This window comes from Procambarus clarkii, unplaced genomic scaffold (assembly GCF_040958095.1).
Source record: "Procambarus clarkii isolate CNS0578487 unplaced genomic scaffold, FALCON_Pclarkii_2.0 HiC_scaffold_104, whole genome shotgun sequence".
In the NCBI taxonomy this organism is placed as follows: Eukaryota; Metazoa; Arthropoda; class Malacostraca; order Decapoda; family Cambaridae; genus Procambarus; species Procambarus clarkii.
The window spans coordinates 551,535-568,360 of NW_027189137.1; the positions used below are offsets into that span (position 1 = coordinate 551,535).

Below are 16,826 nucleotides of genomic sequence, written 5' to 3' on the forward strand. Positions count from 1 at the left end.
AGTCAATATTCATGTTCTCAATGTTCTTAGCTTGTTCTTCACATGTTCAGTGTTCATTTTTTTGTATTCCCAATGTTCCTTATCATGTCTTCATGTTCTCTGTAAGTTCATATTCCCTGCATGTTCACTGTGTTCATCAACTTTTTTTACATGTTTTCTGTGTTCCCCGTATGTTCACTGTGTTCATTCCCTTACTTAGTCTCAATTTTTTATGTTCTTTGTTCCTTTAAACCAATTGTTTCTTCCATTCACTAACTAGTTCTTTGTCAAATATTATCAACCGAAATACAGTTCCCCCAACAAATTTAGTCACCCAGTTTTATTTGCAAAACTATGTCAAAGTTATTCTCGTAGTTAACTTAATATTTCTTACCATCATCGTTCTTAACTAAAATAATCTTTCTCTTAGCAAGAAATAGTCAAAGGAAACCTTCCAATACTGTTCATAACTAACTTTATCCATCGTCAAGTAACTGAAAATAGTCTTGTTCATCATTTCTTAACAGCCATTATGTTTCGTCAAGTAAGAAAAAATAGCTGAAGATATCTTTCATCGCTGCTGTTAACTGACATTATACTTTGCGAAGTGCAAAAAATAGTCTCCGTCATCATATTTTCTTGTCTCTCCTCAACTAAAAATAGTCAAATGGAACATCGTTCTACACTTTTGTAACTAACTGTATACTTCAATGAGTAAGAAAAATAGTCAAAGACACTCTTTGAGATATCAAAGACTTACTCATTTCATCAATGTTGCACTCAAAGACATCCTTTGAGACATCAAAGACACTCTTTGAGACACCGAAGTTACTCTTCGAGACATCAAGGCCACACTCAGATACACCCAAACTCCTCTTCGTCCATCAAAGTTATTCTCAGAGATATCTAAACTTATACTCAGAGACTTCTAAAGTTAATCTCGGTCATCAAAGTTAATCTCTAAGTCTCCTTCGTTATTCAGTGAAGCTAACTGAGACATCCTTATTCAACAAAGCTGTCCTCAGAGCCATCAAAAAGTTAAATACTGTCATCAAGTTAATCTCTAAGTATCGTTTCGTACATCAGAGAAGCTTTCTAAGATATCTTTGTTCATCAAAGTTATTCTCAGAGACATCTAAAGTTATTCTCAGAGACATGTAAAGTTATTCTCGGAGACACCAGAGTCATCAAAACTTATTCTCAGAGCTACCAAAAGTTATTCTCAGAGTCATCATAGGTGTTGCCAGAGTCATCAAAGGTATTCTCAGAGTCATCTAAGGTAATCTCTAACTCACTCTCGTTCATCAAATGTTGTTCTATATGACATCAAAGTCATCAAAAGTTATTCTCTGAGCTATCAAAAATACTACTCATGTTCTCAAAAGTCTTCAAAGATATTCTCAGAGTCATCAAAGGTAATCTCTAACTCACATTCGTTCGTCATAATCATTTTCTAAGTCATTAAAGTTGTTCTCTAAGACATCAAAGTCATTCTCAGAGTCGTCAACAGTTATTCTTAGTCATCAAAGGTAATTTCTAAGTCACTTTCATTTATCAAAGTTATTCTCTAAGTCGTGAAAGTTATTCTCAGAGACATTAAAAATTAATCTCAGTCATCAAAAAGTTAATCCCAGTCATCAAATGTTATTCTCTAAGTAACCTTTCGTTCATCAGAGAAGCTTTCTAAGACATCATCGTTCATCAAAGTTGTTCTCTACATCATAAAAGTTATTCGCTAAGTAACCTTTCGTTCGTCAGAGAAGCTTTCTAATACATCAATGTTGTTCTTTAAGACATCAAAGTTATTTTCAGAGTCACCTTCGTTAATCAAAGAAACTCTCCTTCTTCCAACAAGTTATTTTTGAAGACATCTTCAGTCATAAAATTTCTCTCCAAAATATAACTAGTTCAGCTTTTCATATTAAACCTGCACTTCTGTTAAAATATATTTTCTTAGACACTTTACCTTTAAAACTGTTCTCTGTACAACACTGCTAAAACCTGCGTAACCTATCCTCCCCACCCAATGTTACTTACCTAACATAACGTTCCTAAACCTAACCTAGCTTTCATAACCTATCCTAACTAACCCTATCCTTACTTAACTTAACCTAACCTATAGATAACCTAACCTAACCTCAAGAAGATAACCTAACTTACCCAACCTAACCTAACTTAACTAACCCAACCTAACCTAACTTGCATAACCTAACCTATCTTACCCAACATAACCTAACCTAAACTAGCTTAACTAACCTAACCTAACTTAACTTGCTTAACCTAACCTAACTTACCCAACCTAACCTAACCTAACTTAGCTTGCATAACCAAACCTAACCTAACTTGCATAACCTAACCTTACCTAACTTAACCTAACATATCCTAACTAACCAAACCTAACCTAACTTAACTTACCTTAAATATCATACCTAACCTAACCTAACTTACCTATCCTAACTTAAGTTACATAACCTAACTTACCCTTCCTAACTTAACTAACCCAACCTAACCTAACCTAACTTGCATAACCTAACCTACCCAACCTAACCTAACTTAACTAACCTACCCTAACTTGCATAACCTAACCTAACTTGCATAACCTAACCTAACTTACCCAACCTAACCTAACCTAACTTACCCAACCTAACCTAACCTAACATAACTTACTTAACCTATCATACCTAACCTAACCTAGCTTGTATAACCTAACCTAACTTAGCCTAACTTACCTAACCTAGCTTTCATAACCTAACCTAATCTAACTTACCTATCCTAACTTAACTAACCTAACTTAACTTACCTATCCTAACTTAACTAACCTAACCTAACCTAACTTACCTTACCTTACCTAACCTACCTTAACCTAACCTTACTTACCTAACCTAGCTTTGTTGTAATCCACAAGTTAGTAGGAATTATTAGCTAGAGGATCATTACTACAACACTTAACGAATGATGATTGGAAGTAAATGTTAAGTAGACAGACTATGGATCACATATCTAAGAAAGGTCAAGGGATTAAGCTACTTAGCCAAATTAATAATTCCTGGAAAGAGGAATTATTCTTCTTCAGGCTTCTAGGAACAAGATTACCGCTTCTAGGGATAAGGTTAATCGGATTATACCTTCCTTGAGATGCGGGGTGAAATGGTTGAGGTAGATGGCTGATTGGAGCCAGTCTGATTGTGGGAGTTGAACTGAGAAGTCCTCTGGTTATCCGTTTGTGGCAGCAGCGAAGTGTAGCAGGCACCTATGCGAGAGCCTGATGTGATCTTAGTGACGAAGTTAAGTCTGCAGTATGTGAGTATTGAATGTAAGACTAACCGGGTGTGGAGCGTTGTAGTAATCATTCCGTATTAGGGACTTAGGCGGAAGTTACGAGTGCAAGTGGTGACCGCAGAGGTCAAGTGGTCTATGGGTATTGGAAGTGTATTTACCTAATAGAGTATGTTAATATGTTATTATTTGTCAGAGTCTATTCTTTGTAATTAAATGACAAAACCCGACGGCCTTTAAATATCTTCGATATGTCCCTTCATAGTGTTCCTGGTTTGGTTGGTGAGGGAATGTTAGGAAATTGGTAGACGACATATTTGGTGGCAGCGCAAACAGGTTTTGGAACACTTTGCGAGATGAAGGAAGTGTGGTTCTGGTTTAGTTGGTGAGGGAATGTTCGGGAAATGGTAGACGTCGGGTTGTGGCGAGAATGGTGGTTACTAGACGGAGGAAAGAAGGGTCAGGTGAGACCAGGTCAGAGGAGTTAGTTAATTAAAGGGACTAGGCCATTGTGGGGCACATGTGGGGTTTATTTCTTTCTTTCCAGATTCCCGCAACGAGAGACGGCTAAGAGGCAAGTCTGGATCACTGAAGCATCGGGATCCAAAACAAGTACACTGTTCGTAGTGCGGATTATACAGTGTTCGTAGTGCGGATTATACAGTGTTCGTAGTGCGGATTATACAGTGTTCGTAGTGCGGATTATACAGTGTTCGTAGTGCGGATTATACAGCGTGGGTGAATGTGGGCCAGCGTGGGCCATGTGCGGGCCAAGCGATTGGTGGGCCAAGCGAGCCGCACCTTGGAGCTTGTTTTATATCGTTGGTAAGGCGGAAATAGTGAGAAACCGTTGCTAAGGTGAAATTAAGCGTTAAAACTACGTAATTTAAAGTTAATTAAATTTCATGTAACGTGTAAATCGAATATTTTAAGGATAATGAAATATTACCTAAAGTACTGTGCGAGTTCCGGCGTTGTCAGGTGTAGATACAGAAAATAGGCACAGTGAATTATGGACGCCTTCGCATAGCGAGCGACGCATAATTTGACGTCTGGGGTTCGCTGTCTAGTGTACCATGGAGAGGACCATGGAGATTTTTAGTGGGTGCAGGTAGCATTATGGAGAGTGTTACCTTGGGACACGGGGAGCGTGTCCCGTTGGTGGGGGTGTGTGGCAAAGGGAGTAGTGCATGGTTGTGTATTGGTGTTTGGACGCCAAGTGTAGTGCATGGTTGTGTATTGGCGTTTGTACGCCAGGGGTGTGTAGTGTAATGCACGTGTAGTGGCTTATTAAACGCCAGCGTAATGCATAGTATTTACTGTAGTGAAATGTGCATGTTTTGACTGTTGATATTATGGATGTAGTATAGTGCATGACATTGTTGGCATTGTAGCGCCAAGGTGTAGCATGTGTAGCATAACTGGTTGTTGTAACACGCGGGTGTATTGTAGACATTAGCATTGAAGTATGTTAACGCAGGTGGTAGAGTGTGGCGGGTGGCCACTACACAAGAAATTATGCCTGACGAGTGTTGGTCAGGTAATTAACGGATTACGAGAGAAAAGGGAGTGTGTGTGGCATCTGGTTACTTATTGGTGGTGTTATTGGTGGTGACGTCTCGTGGTGTTTTGATGCGCTCTGGCGCAAGGCTTATGCCTGTGGTGGTAATGGTCTTGGGGACGCCGTGTGTGTTGTGTTGATGGCGTTGAAGACGCTGTGTGTGTTGTGTTGATGGCGTTGAAGACGCTATGTGTATGTTGAGGGCGTTGGGGACGCCGTGTGTTGTGTTGAGGGCGTTGGGACGCCGTGTGTTGTGTTGAGGGCGTTGGGGACGCCGTGTGTTGTGTTGAGGGCGTTGGGGACGCCGGTGTGTTGTATTGAGGGCGTTGGGGACGCCGTGTGTTGTGTTGAGGGCGTTGGGGACGCCGGGTGTTGTATTGAGGGCGTTGGGGACGCCGTGTGTTGTGTTGAGGGCGTTGGGGGACGCCGTGTATTGTGTTGAGGGCGTTGGGGACGCCGTGTGTTGTGTTGGGGACGCCGTGTGTTGTGTTGAGGGCGTTGGGGACGCCATGTGTTGTGTTGGGGACGCCGTGTGTTGTGTTGAGGGCGTTGGGGACGCCGTGTGTTGTGTTGAGGGCGTTGGGGACACCGAGTGTTGTGTTGATGGCGTTTGGGACGCCGTGTGTGTTGTGTTGGTGGCGTTTGGACGCCTGGTATGGAGTGTGGTGTTGTGGAGTATATGGTGGCGCAGGGGCGCCAGGTAGTGGTCGGTAAGGTGAGTATTGGCGTAGCAAGGTCGGTGCGTTAGGACGCAGGAAGTGGTTGTAGGGTTGTGTGGCGTTATATTGAGGTCATCAGTGGTTGGGATGACCAGAGGTAATGGTGTGTCGGAGTGGGTAAGTCTTATGGATAATATGAAATGTGGATATTGCAGGAGTTGGTGGCTGCAGTAGGCGAGCCAAGTCGATATATCTACATGACTCATAAAAGACTAATAAAAATTCATTATTTTCATTAAAATTTTCATTAATTAAGTCGGAGTGGGTAAGTCTTATGGATAAGATTACAATGTAGAATTTCAAAATTTCAGGTGTTGGTGGTTGCAGTGGGCGAGTCAAGAAGACATACTAAATTCTCATTAATTAAGTTGTTACAGGAATCTCGCTAGAGGCGAGCCAGTGGCAGTATGATACTTTAGTGACATTAGTTGTGAAATTATTTTAATGAGGTATTTATTGTGATAATGTATGTGTATGTATATACTGTATATTACCTCATCGGCACCATTACTGAGTGTTAGGCTTGAGAAGGTCCCCCGGGATCATGTCACAGAGCTTCAGGTAGAGTACAAGGGAAGCCATGAGGCTACACTCAATAATTCCAGAAAAAAAAGGGGGAGAAAGTGAAGCCAACGTGACGTTATAGGCGAAATTCGTCCCCTGACATCAAAGCAGGGATAAGGGCCAGCTGCAATGGCTTTGCAGCTGCGCTCAGGCTATATACGGGGAGAGAGTAAGGAGCCGAAAAGGTGTCATGTAATAATGGGATCGAGCCAGGGGGCTCCGAGGGAATATTTAGCAGGAACAGCGGTCGGGAAGGTGTGAATACAGGTGGACACACTCTGGGCAGATGGGCCTAGAGTAATGTGCTACAGCTGTGGTGAGCACAGCAAGGAAGGATGACCAGAGAGCTGTGAGGTATCTACAGCGTTCTGGGGTTGGTGCCCTGGAACGAGACGTCAGCACAGACCCAAGGGAACATGACCCTGGGGTAGTAATCTCCGTTGCTCTGGAGGCCAGGATCACGATAGCTCAGAGCAACGATGGGACAGGGGGTTAGAAGGATGCAGATAGAGAAAAGGGGGAGAGAAGGTGTAGGAGAAAACAAAGTAAAAGAAGGAAGGAAGGTTAAGTGGGATGGTGGGTTAGGGTAAAATATACAAAAAGGAGAAACAAAATTACATCTGAAAGGTTAGGAAAAGGATAATATATTCAAGAAATACGTCAAAACACAATAAACTACATCTGAAAGGTTAGGTTAAAGGGTTGGGGAATAAGAACAAATGATATCCAAAATAATGAATGCACTAAGATTAAAGAGGTTAGGTTAAGGGGTGGAAGAATAAGAACAATTATAACATAATAAATACAACTATGAGCAACGTGATAAACTTTAACAAATAACCCTTGAAATGCAAAAATGACCATTTGAGAAATTAACCCTTGAAACAAGTAAAATGCCCATATGTAACAAAAATCCTTTGAAATGCTTAAACACCCAATCTTTAACAAATAGCACTTGAAATGCGTAAACCACTATATGAGAAAAATAACAATTGAAGCGAACAAATGCCCCTATATAACAAAAATCCTTTGAAATGATTAAATACCCAATCTTTAACAAATAGCACATGAAATACATAAATTATCATTTAAGAAAATAACTATTGAAACGAACAAATGAATATGCGACATTGATTGACAAAACACAGAAGATAAGCAGGAATAATTATGTAAGTTAGGTCATGTCTGGTTGGACTAGGTGAGTTAGGTTACATCAGTTTGGGTATGTAAGGTTACGTTAGGTAATTTACTTTAAGTTAGGTTACGTTAAGTTAGATTATGCAAGTTAGGTTAGGTTAAGTTAGACAAGGATAGGTTAGGTAAGTTAGGCTAGGTTAAGTTAGGTAAGGTAAGGTAAGGTACGTTAGGTTAGGTAAGTTAGGTTAGGATAGGTTATGTAAGCTAGGTTATGTAGGTTAGGTTAAGATAGGTTTAGGTAAGATAGGGTATGTAAGCTAGGTTAGGTAAGCAAAGTTAGGTTAAGGTAGGTAAGATAGGGTATGTAAGCTAGGTTAGGTAAGCAAGGTTAGGTTAAGGTAGGTAAGATAGGGTATGTAAGCTAGGTTAGGTAAGCAAACTTAGGTTAAGGTAGGTTAGGTAAGTTAGGTAAGGTAAGTTAAGTGAGGTTAGATTAGGTTAGTTAAGTTAGGATAGGTAAGTTAAGTTAGGTTAGTTAAGATAAGATAGGTAAGTTAGGTTAGGTTATGTAAGCTAGGTTAGGTAAGTTAGGGTAGGTAAGTTAGGTAAGGTAAGTTAGGTTAGGTTACACAAGCTAATTTAGGTTAGGTTAGGTATGATAGGTTAAGTAAGCTATGTTAGGTTAGGTAAGGTTGGGTAAGTTAGGTTAGGTTGGGTAAGTTAGGTTAGGTTATGCAAGTTAGGTTAGGTTATGCAAGTTAGGTTAGGTTATGCAAGTTAGGTTAGGTTAGTTAAGTTAGGTTTGGTTAGGTTGGGTTAGTTAAGTTAGGAAGGGTAAGTTAGGTTATGTAAGTTGGGTTAAGTTAGGTTAGGTAACTTAAGTTAGGATAGGTAAGTTAGGTTAGGTTAGGTATGATAGGTTAGGTAAGTTATGTTAGGTTAGGTTTGGTTAGTTAAGTTAGGTTAGGTAAGGTTGGGTAAGTTAGGATATGTTAGGTTAAGTTAGGTAAGGTTAGGTTATGCAAGTTAGGTTAGGTTTGGTTATGCAAGCTAAGTTTGGTTGGGTAAGTTAGGTTAGGTTAAGCAAGTTAAGTTAGGTTAGGTTAAGCAAGTTAAGTTAGGTTAGGTTATTTAAGTTAAGTTAGGTTAGGTTATGTTGGGTAAGATAAGTTAGGTTATGCAAATTAGGTTAGGTTGGGTTAGTTAAGTTAGGTTAGGTTGGGTAAGTTAGGTTAAGTTAAGTAAGGATAGGGTTAGTTAGGTTAGGTTATGTAAGCTAGGTTAGGTTTAGGAACGTTATGTTAGGTAAGTAACATTGGGTGGGGAGGATAGGTTAGGTAGGTTTTAGCAGTGTTGTACAAAGAAAAGTTTTAAAGGTAAAGTGTCTAAGAAAATATATTTTACAGAAGTGCAGGTTTAATATGAAAAGCTGAACTAGTTATATTTTGGAGAGAAATTTTATGACTGAAGATGTCTTAAAGAATAACTTGTTGGAAGAAGGAGACTTTCTTTGATTAACGAAGGCGACTCTGAAAATAACTTTGATGTCTTAGAGAACAACTTTGATGTATTAGAAAGCTTCTCTGACGAACGAAAGGTTACTTAGCGAATAACTTTTTATGATGTAGAGAACAACTTTGATGAACGAAGATGTCTTAGAAAGCTTCTCTGATGAACGAAAGGTTACTTAGAGAATAACATTTGATGACTGGGATTAACTTTTTGATGACTGAGATTAATTTTTAATGTCTCTGAGAATAACTTTCATGACTTAGAGAATAACTTTGATAAATGAAAGTAACTTAGAAATTACCTTTGATGACTAAGAATAACTTTTGATGACTCTGAGAATGACTTTGATGTCTTAGAGAACAACTTTAATGACTTAGAGAATGATTATGACGAACGAATGTGAGTAAGAGATTACCTCTGATGACTGAAAATATCTTTGAAGACATTTGAGAACATGAGTAGTATTTTTGATAGTTCAGAGAATAACTTTAGATGACTTTGATGTCATATAGAACAACTTTTGATGAACGAGAGTGAGTTAGAGATTACCTTAGATGACTCTGAGAATACCTTTGATGACTCTGGCAACACCTATGATGACTCTGAGAATAACTTTTGGTAGCTCTGAGAATAAGTTTTGATGACTCTGGTGTCTCCGAGAAGAACTTTACATGTCTCTGAGAATAACTTTGGATGTCTCTGAGAATAACTTTGATGAACAAAGATATCTTAGAAAGCTTCTCTGATGTACGAAACGATACTTAGAGATTAACTTGATGACAGTATTTAACTTTTTGATGGCTCTGAGGACAGCTTTGTTGAATAAGGATGTCTCAGTTAGCTTCACTGAATAACGAAGGAGACTTAGAGATTAACTTTGATGACCGAGATTAACTTTAGAAGTCTCTGAGTATAACTTTAGATATCTCTGAGAATAACTTTGATGGACGAAGAGTAGTTTGGGTGTATCTGAGTGTGGCCTTGATGTCTCGAAGAGTAACTTTGGTGTCTCAAAGAGTGTCTTTGATGTCTCAAAGAGTGTCTTTGATGTCTCAAAGAGTGTCTTTGATATCTCAAAGGATGTCTTTGAGTGCAACTTTGATGAAATGAGTAAGTCTTTGATATCTCGAAGAGTGTCTTTGACTATTTTTCTTACTCATTGAAGTATACTGTTAGTTACAAAAGTGTAGAACGATGTTCCATTTGACTATTTTTAGTTGAGGAAAAACATGAAAATATGATGACGGAGGCTATTTTTTGTGCTCCACAAAGTATAATGTCAGTTAACAACAGCGATGAAAGATATCTTTAGTTATTTTTTCTTACTTGACTAAACATAATGGCTGTTAAGAAATGATGAACAAGACTATTTTCAGTTACTTGACGATGGATAAAGTTAGTTATGAACAGTATTGGAAGGTTTCCTTTGACTATTTTTTGCTAAGAGAAAGATTATTTTAGTTAAGAACATTGATGGTAAGAAATATTAAGTTAACTACGAGAATTACTTTGACATAGTTTTGCAAATAAAACTGGGTGACTAAATTTGTTGGGGGAACTGTATTGCGGTTGATAATATTTGACAAAGAACTAGTTAGTGAATGGAAGAAACAATTGGTTTAAAGAAACAAAGAACATAAAAAATTGAGACTAAATAAGGGAATGAACACAGTGAACATATGGGGAACACAGAAAACATGTAGAAAAAGTTTATAAACACAGTGAACATGCAGGAAATATGAACTTACAGAGAACATGAAGACATGATAAGGAACATAGGGAATACAAAAAAATGAACACTGAACATGTGAAGAACAAGCTAAGAACATTGAGAACATGAATATTGACTATAAAAGTTGTACAGAGAACATATGACGTCCATGAAAACGTGACAAAGAACATAGTGAACATACGAGGAAAATTGTAGAAAACAGAAAAATTGAGAAACTGGTGAAAAAATATGAACTGAGCACGCTCGTGAACATTTGTAGAACATGGAGTGAACACACAAAACATGGAAAAGAATGTGAAGAACACAGTGAATATAGAGAAAATATGCAAATACAGTACGATTATTGAAGGTTTGGATAAGTTGGGGGATAAGAAGGTTAGGGAGGGAAAGGGTAGGTAAGATTTTGACCGTGAGATTATTGCTTACTTGGGTAAACAAAAGGAATTGAAGGTAAAGGTGTTATATGACTGTGTGAATATTACATAACTGAGTACAGAAAGGGTATTAAAGGCCCATGATGATTACTTTGATAGACTGGAGAGGGACTTGATCTGAATTAATTTGATGAACATTGAACTAAGGTGGAGGACATGAGCTGGAGCTCAGTAACTGACTTGATCTTATTTACTGTGTCTGATATACAGAGGGTATAAGTTTCAGGGAAATTGAATAGGTATTAACGAAGATACGAGAGGGAACTATGGAGGGAGACAGGAGCTAGAACTTGCTTACTGACTTCATATATTTCACTACGTCTGGAATATGACTGTTTAAATTTCGTGGAAATTGGGCTATTAGTAGCGAAAATGTGGTTTCTAACAAATTTTGGTTTTCAATTGGGCTCTGATTAATTTCGATCATGAACTTGACTCTGAATATTTTTGGCACAAAGTGGACTCTGATGAATTTTTGGTCTTTACTGGACTCTGGCGAATTTCTGTCTACAAACGGACTCTGACTAATTTTGCTCACAGAGTGGACTCAGAATATTTTTGGGCACAAAGTGGACTCTGTTAATTTTCAGAGTAAGACTTGACTCTGATTATTTTCAGGCATAAACTGGACTCTGATGAATTTCTGTCTACAACTGGTCTGTGAATATTTTCTGGTACAAACTGGACTCTGAAGAATTTTGCTCCCAAAGTGGACTCTGAAAAATTTAGGTTAACAACAGGACTCTTGTTAATTTTCAGGGAAAAACTTGACTCTGATTATTTTCAGGCATAAACTGGCCTCTGATGAAATTTGAGCTTTAAACTGTCTCTGACTATTTTTGGGTCTTTACAGGTGAAACAGCCGTAAATGGGTTATAAAACTTAAAGTCATGACTAAGATGTCTGTTTCCTTAACAAAACGTTTAAGACAATATTCCCTGAAAATGGTCTTTGAAAATTACGAGGTTTTGAAAACAGGTAAAATATGTCCGCAGAGTTTTACGTGGAAATGCTGTGTCCTAAATTGGATTTTTTCTGAATTTTTCTTTAATATTTCCTACTTATTTTCATCATAAGAACTCTTAACAAACTTCTAAAATATCAGAAATTATTTTCCTCATAAGAATTCCTTAATTCCAAATCTGTGACTGCCCAAATTCACCTGAAAACCATGAAGCGCTAAAGAGGAATTTGAATTTCTCCCATAAGATCTCTTAACAAACTTCTATGATCGCATTTTTCTCATAAGAACTCTTAACAAACTTCTAAGATCTCAGAAAATTATTTTTCCTCATAAGAATTACTTAATTCCAAATTAGTATCTGCCCAAATTCACCTGAAACCCCTGAAGACATATGGGCCTCTTTCCAAAGTTCGTTGAATCCGGTGTGCCGTATCGTCCTCTTCCCTAATTTACCTGAAACCCCTGAATTTGTATGGGCCTCTTTTCCCCCAAAAAAAAGAGACTGCTGATTCTTCATCCCTACTACTACTGTGTCATCACCAGCCATGGCGTCACCACCACCCATTGCGTTACCACAAGCCATGGCGTCATCACCAGCCATATTGGCATCACCATCAGCCATGCCATCACCACCAGCGATGGCATTACCATCAGCCATGGAGTCACTACCAGCTATGGCATCACCACCAGCCATGGCTTCACCACCAGCCATGGCATCACCACTAGCCATGACATCACCACCAGCCATTGCATCATCATCAGCCATGGTGTCACCACCAGTGATGGCGTCACCACTAGCAATGGCGTCACCACCAGCCATGGCATCACCAAGAGCTATAGTGTCACCACCAGCCATGGTGTCATCACCAGCCATGACGTCACCACCAGCCATGGTGTCATTACCATGTTACAAACTAGGTTTGTTGTAAGAATTATCCAGAAGGTTCCAGAAGTCTCGTGTAGGGACCTGACCTCAACATTACGCATTCCACTGGGGATTAGCAAGTCTGAGTCACAAATGGCTGGCGTCTTTGTTCATAGTTTCGTATAAGGAATCATTCTATAGTATTCACTTATTTAGAGAAATTAACCTCTATTCATTTTGTATTCAAATTGTATTGTATAGTATTAATTTATAATATCAAAAGTATTCTAATTATTAGGAGACGTGAGTTAAGTCACTATCAGTGACATCACGAGCCAGAACTAGGCTATAAGGCGGAGTGACCTGGCGGTCATAGGTCACCAGAGGATTCCATGTCCTCTATTTCTCAAAGGTCAAATAACCATTTTGTGATCGGGAGTAGCTCTTCCTTAAGATGCTTGTGTAATTTAACTTCAGATAAATAATTCAACCAATCTGGATCATTCAGTGCAACAGAGGTTAGTTGTTAAAACTTAAGCCGTGCTAGTAACTTGGTAAAACTTAGACTAGACGGAAGGATACAATGCTCTGGTCTGGGTAGGGCTTGCCGAGCAGAGATCAGTGTGGTTTGAGTAGCAGCTCAGGAAGGTGGCCTTCCTATCATCGGCCTCCAGACAGCACGAACATCTAGCTGGTCGACGAAGGTAGAGTTGCTTTACGAGTAATTGTAGGGAATAGGTCACTCATTGCCGATCTGGTCAATTAGGGAGTGTTCAAGTTTAGGAGTGCCATTTCTTACAGTTTGTTTTAGTTTTGAATAAATTAATTAGTTATTAATTTGCATTTGCATTATTTTCCATGTGTGTGTTATATTTATGTGAATTTGTCCTTGTCACGTGGTCCCCACGAGGCAGAGTTGAATTGGGCGCCGATTCTAATACCGAGTCATAATTCAGTATTCCCATTGATTTTAAATTCCACACTTAAGATCCAAGGTTATATGTTACTAGTGGGGATAAAGCCCCAAAGTTATTGATTAGCATGATCGATCCAGACCTCGATCATTGCTCAGGGTAACTGGTCTGGTGGTGGCGGCGGAAAGGCGACTCTAGGGTTTTGCTAGAAGCCTAGTCCACGTCATACGGGTTGTAGAATCTAAAGTCAGTCAATCGTCTTGAGACCACGTGGCGTGGGGTCGGCTTAAGTGAAAGTTTTGGGGTCCCTTGGTAGAGAACAAAAGTAAGATATGGGCAGAGGGAGAGTAAGGGAGAAAAGATCATTCGAGAACCCCCTCACGGTGTTACAATGGTGCACAGCGGTGGTTTCAACAATTTTGTTTGAAATTGTTGAAAGGCTCACACGTCTAGCCATCGGACATGTGAGTGGATGCTAGGGAGTCAGCCACGGGCCAGGATTAGCAGTGCACCTCACAACAGTGCGGTGGAGTGGGGATTGGGGAATCGTGGTCGTGTGGGCTGATACGATTAAGGTTTAGTTAGTTTGATTAGGCTGTTAAGATTATTGAGTAGGAGACCGCTCCGAGTTGATTGGACTGGGTACCTTACTCGACCCATTGCAATTGATTCAGAGGTGTTGGGAGCCGCCATACTCTCAACAGCAGTTCCTTGTGAGCTGTCTGGGCGGATTTATCTGTGGGACGCCAGGAGATAGTCCGAGGGCGTTGTTAGACGACCCAAAACGCTGGGAAAAACGTAAATCCGTGAAGGGCGTTGCGGCCTCCGAGGGATGGACTAGTAACCTACCTAGCAGCGATTCAATGACTAAGTGATCACACACTTAGTGGAGGTTGAGTCGTCTCTAGTCTTAATTGTTGCTGAAAGCTGAGTGTCGCTCTGTTAGAATCTAGATGGTCGAGACCCCTAGGCTAGGTGTGGTACGGCGAGCTGGTAGGAGCAATTATAGGATTAAGTCGAGTGTATCATTGAATTAGGTATACTTAAACTTATAAAGTAATTCCGTTTATTTGCGTTGTTCTAGAGATTAATTTTGTTTTCCCTAAATTCAATCCCCGGTTAAAAAAATTTTCCCAAGTGTTAGTATTTTCTTGTATATTAGGCTAAGTATGTACATTAAGTTTTGCTAGTCCCTGTTGTATTAGTCTAAGTCAAAGGTGTGGTTTTCTAGTGTGTAGTTAATCCTCTGGACTTAGAGCTATATGTCGGTCACTATAGTTAGTGAAGGAGTTTGTTAAGAGATAGTAATTTTCGTTGTAAATGTTTGAGAGAGCACGTGGAAATATTTCTAAGGATTTTGGGATAAGTTTTCGGCTAAGTCAACGCCGGAAAGTCGTTAACTGTAATTAATTTGTATTCGTGGGTCACGTGTATGATCTGGGTGTCATTAGGATTCCCCAGTCGATGCGAATGATATTTTCTAGTTTTACCAGTAAGACGGTAGAATTGCGTTTTTAGACTTAGAATTCTGTTTTCAGTAGAAACGTAGGTGGAAAATTTTCTAAGTCCAGTTTGGGCTAGAATCGTACATTTTGGCGAAAATTCGAATTCTCATGTTTCATGTATATTGTAGGGCCAGTATTACCCTCAAGTGTGCACAAGGGACGTAATTCTGTTCTTAAGCATAAACAGTGATAATTACGTTTTTGCCGAATTCAGTTATTTTTCGAGAAAATCGTGTTGTAATTTTGTCAGAGTCCACTTGAGGTGAAAACCTCGGATTTTGACGAAAAGTCGAATTCGTGAGTGTTGAAACCGCCCGATGTGTCAGCATTGTTCTGTATACAGCATCAGTATTAAATAATAACGTATTTATATCTGGGAACGAGAAACCCATTTTTGCGAATTAAGGGAGTTTTGTAATATTAGGGTGATAGATTTTTTTTGTTCGAGTGCAGGAAAATTGGCAGAGTCCAGCATATGAGTAAAAATGCAGTTTTTGATAAAAAATTCAATTTTGGCAAGCAAATATATGTCCTGGGTGTCAGCAGTGATTGCTAGAATGGTTTAGTAAAGTAAAACTAGTTATTTCCCTTCAGAATAAAAGTTGTGATTTTTCAGCGTTTAAGCAAAAAAGCGCTGGACTTAGTTTTTTTCAGCGCAGCTGGTCCCGCTCCATCAGTCATCAGTGGCTACGCTGCTCACTTCAAGTGCGTTTAGTGTTAAAGTACAGTAAATATTCTTTATCTAATCCATCACGAGGTCTGCGCATTAGTTACTGTTATCATTTTAATTGTTTTACATAAATTAGATTCTTTAACTTTTTTTTTTAACATAGAGGACTTAGGTTTCAGTAATAGAACTGCGGGATATTTCACGGTCAGACACAAGTGCGGGGCAGACACTCATTCATTGAATTCACTTCAGCGATTCTCTCGAATAATCGTTGTATTTCCTATTTTGGGAATTTCGTTAGTTTTCTCTTGGAAAAAGAGTTTATTTTTTTTTTTTTTTTAAGATCACGGTTGTAGTGAGTCCGGGTCGAGGGCATATTGAAGGGTAGTTAAAAGAGACATGGCACACCAGAAATCTCAGGAAATGTTTAACCCAGACAGTGACCAGTCAGTAGGGACCAGTGGGAGTGAAAGTGTAGAGGACAGCACCTCTTCCGACATCACAGGGGTCCGCTCAGGTAGCTCAGCTGACGTCACAGGTGGGGTCAGTGGGACTGAAGCGACGGGGTCACGGGTTCTGCATAGGACAGGACAGGCGAGGTATCTTTTCATCCCAGTACAGATACGATTATTGACATGAGTGGGGAGTCTCGCGAGGATTCGTCCCAAGAGTGAGGGGAGCCGTCTTGGGTTCCCCCACAGACAACATCGACGCCATACCAACAGGGCAGACAGGGAGCTGGAGAGGGGGGCTTCAGTTAGTACGGTAGGACGTCCCACTTCGTTCGGTAGAGAACATCACCAGCAACCTGTTCAACGGGAACAGGAACAGCCCCACCAACAGCAGGAACTACCCCACATAACACCAATACCACAACACCTAGGTACACCTCATCCGTCACTACAACATCCCCAACCCCACCTCCCATACCAACCCCATCCTCAATCCCCATACCAACCCCATCCTCACTTCCTATACCAGCCCCAACCTCCAT

The 16,826-nt window shown here is 39.7% G+C and overlaps 1 protein-coding gene across 1 annotated transcript; it reads right to left on the minus strand.

Annotated features, from left to right (window-relative positions):
• Positions 1-1,185: 1,185 nt before the first annotated feature.
• LOC138360260 (mRNA decay activator protein ZFP36L3-like) lies at positions 1,186-12,770 on the minus strand. The gene is made up of 2 exons (XM_069320185.1): positions 12,332-12,770; positions 1,186-1,295 (listed from the first exon to the last, which is right to left on the minus strand). Exons 1-2 carry the CDS (start codon positions 12,768-12,770, stop codon positions 1,186-1,188), a joined length of 549 nt encoding a protein of 182 aa, XP_069176286.1.
• Positions 12,771-16,826: the final 4,056 nt, after the last annotated feature.

Excerpts from the sequence above, each read along its gene's own strand:
- LOC138360260 (XM_069320185.1), bottom strand. The coding sequence starts at position 12,770 with ATGGCTGGTGGTGACGTCATGGCTGGTGATGACACCATGGCTGGTGGT. Across the intron at positions 1,296-12,331 it reads TACAAATTCAGGGGTTTCAG|AACAACATTTGATGAACGAG; the intron begins GTAAATTAGGGA and ends GATGTCATATAG.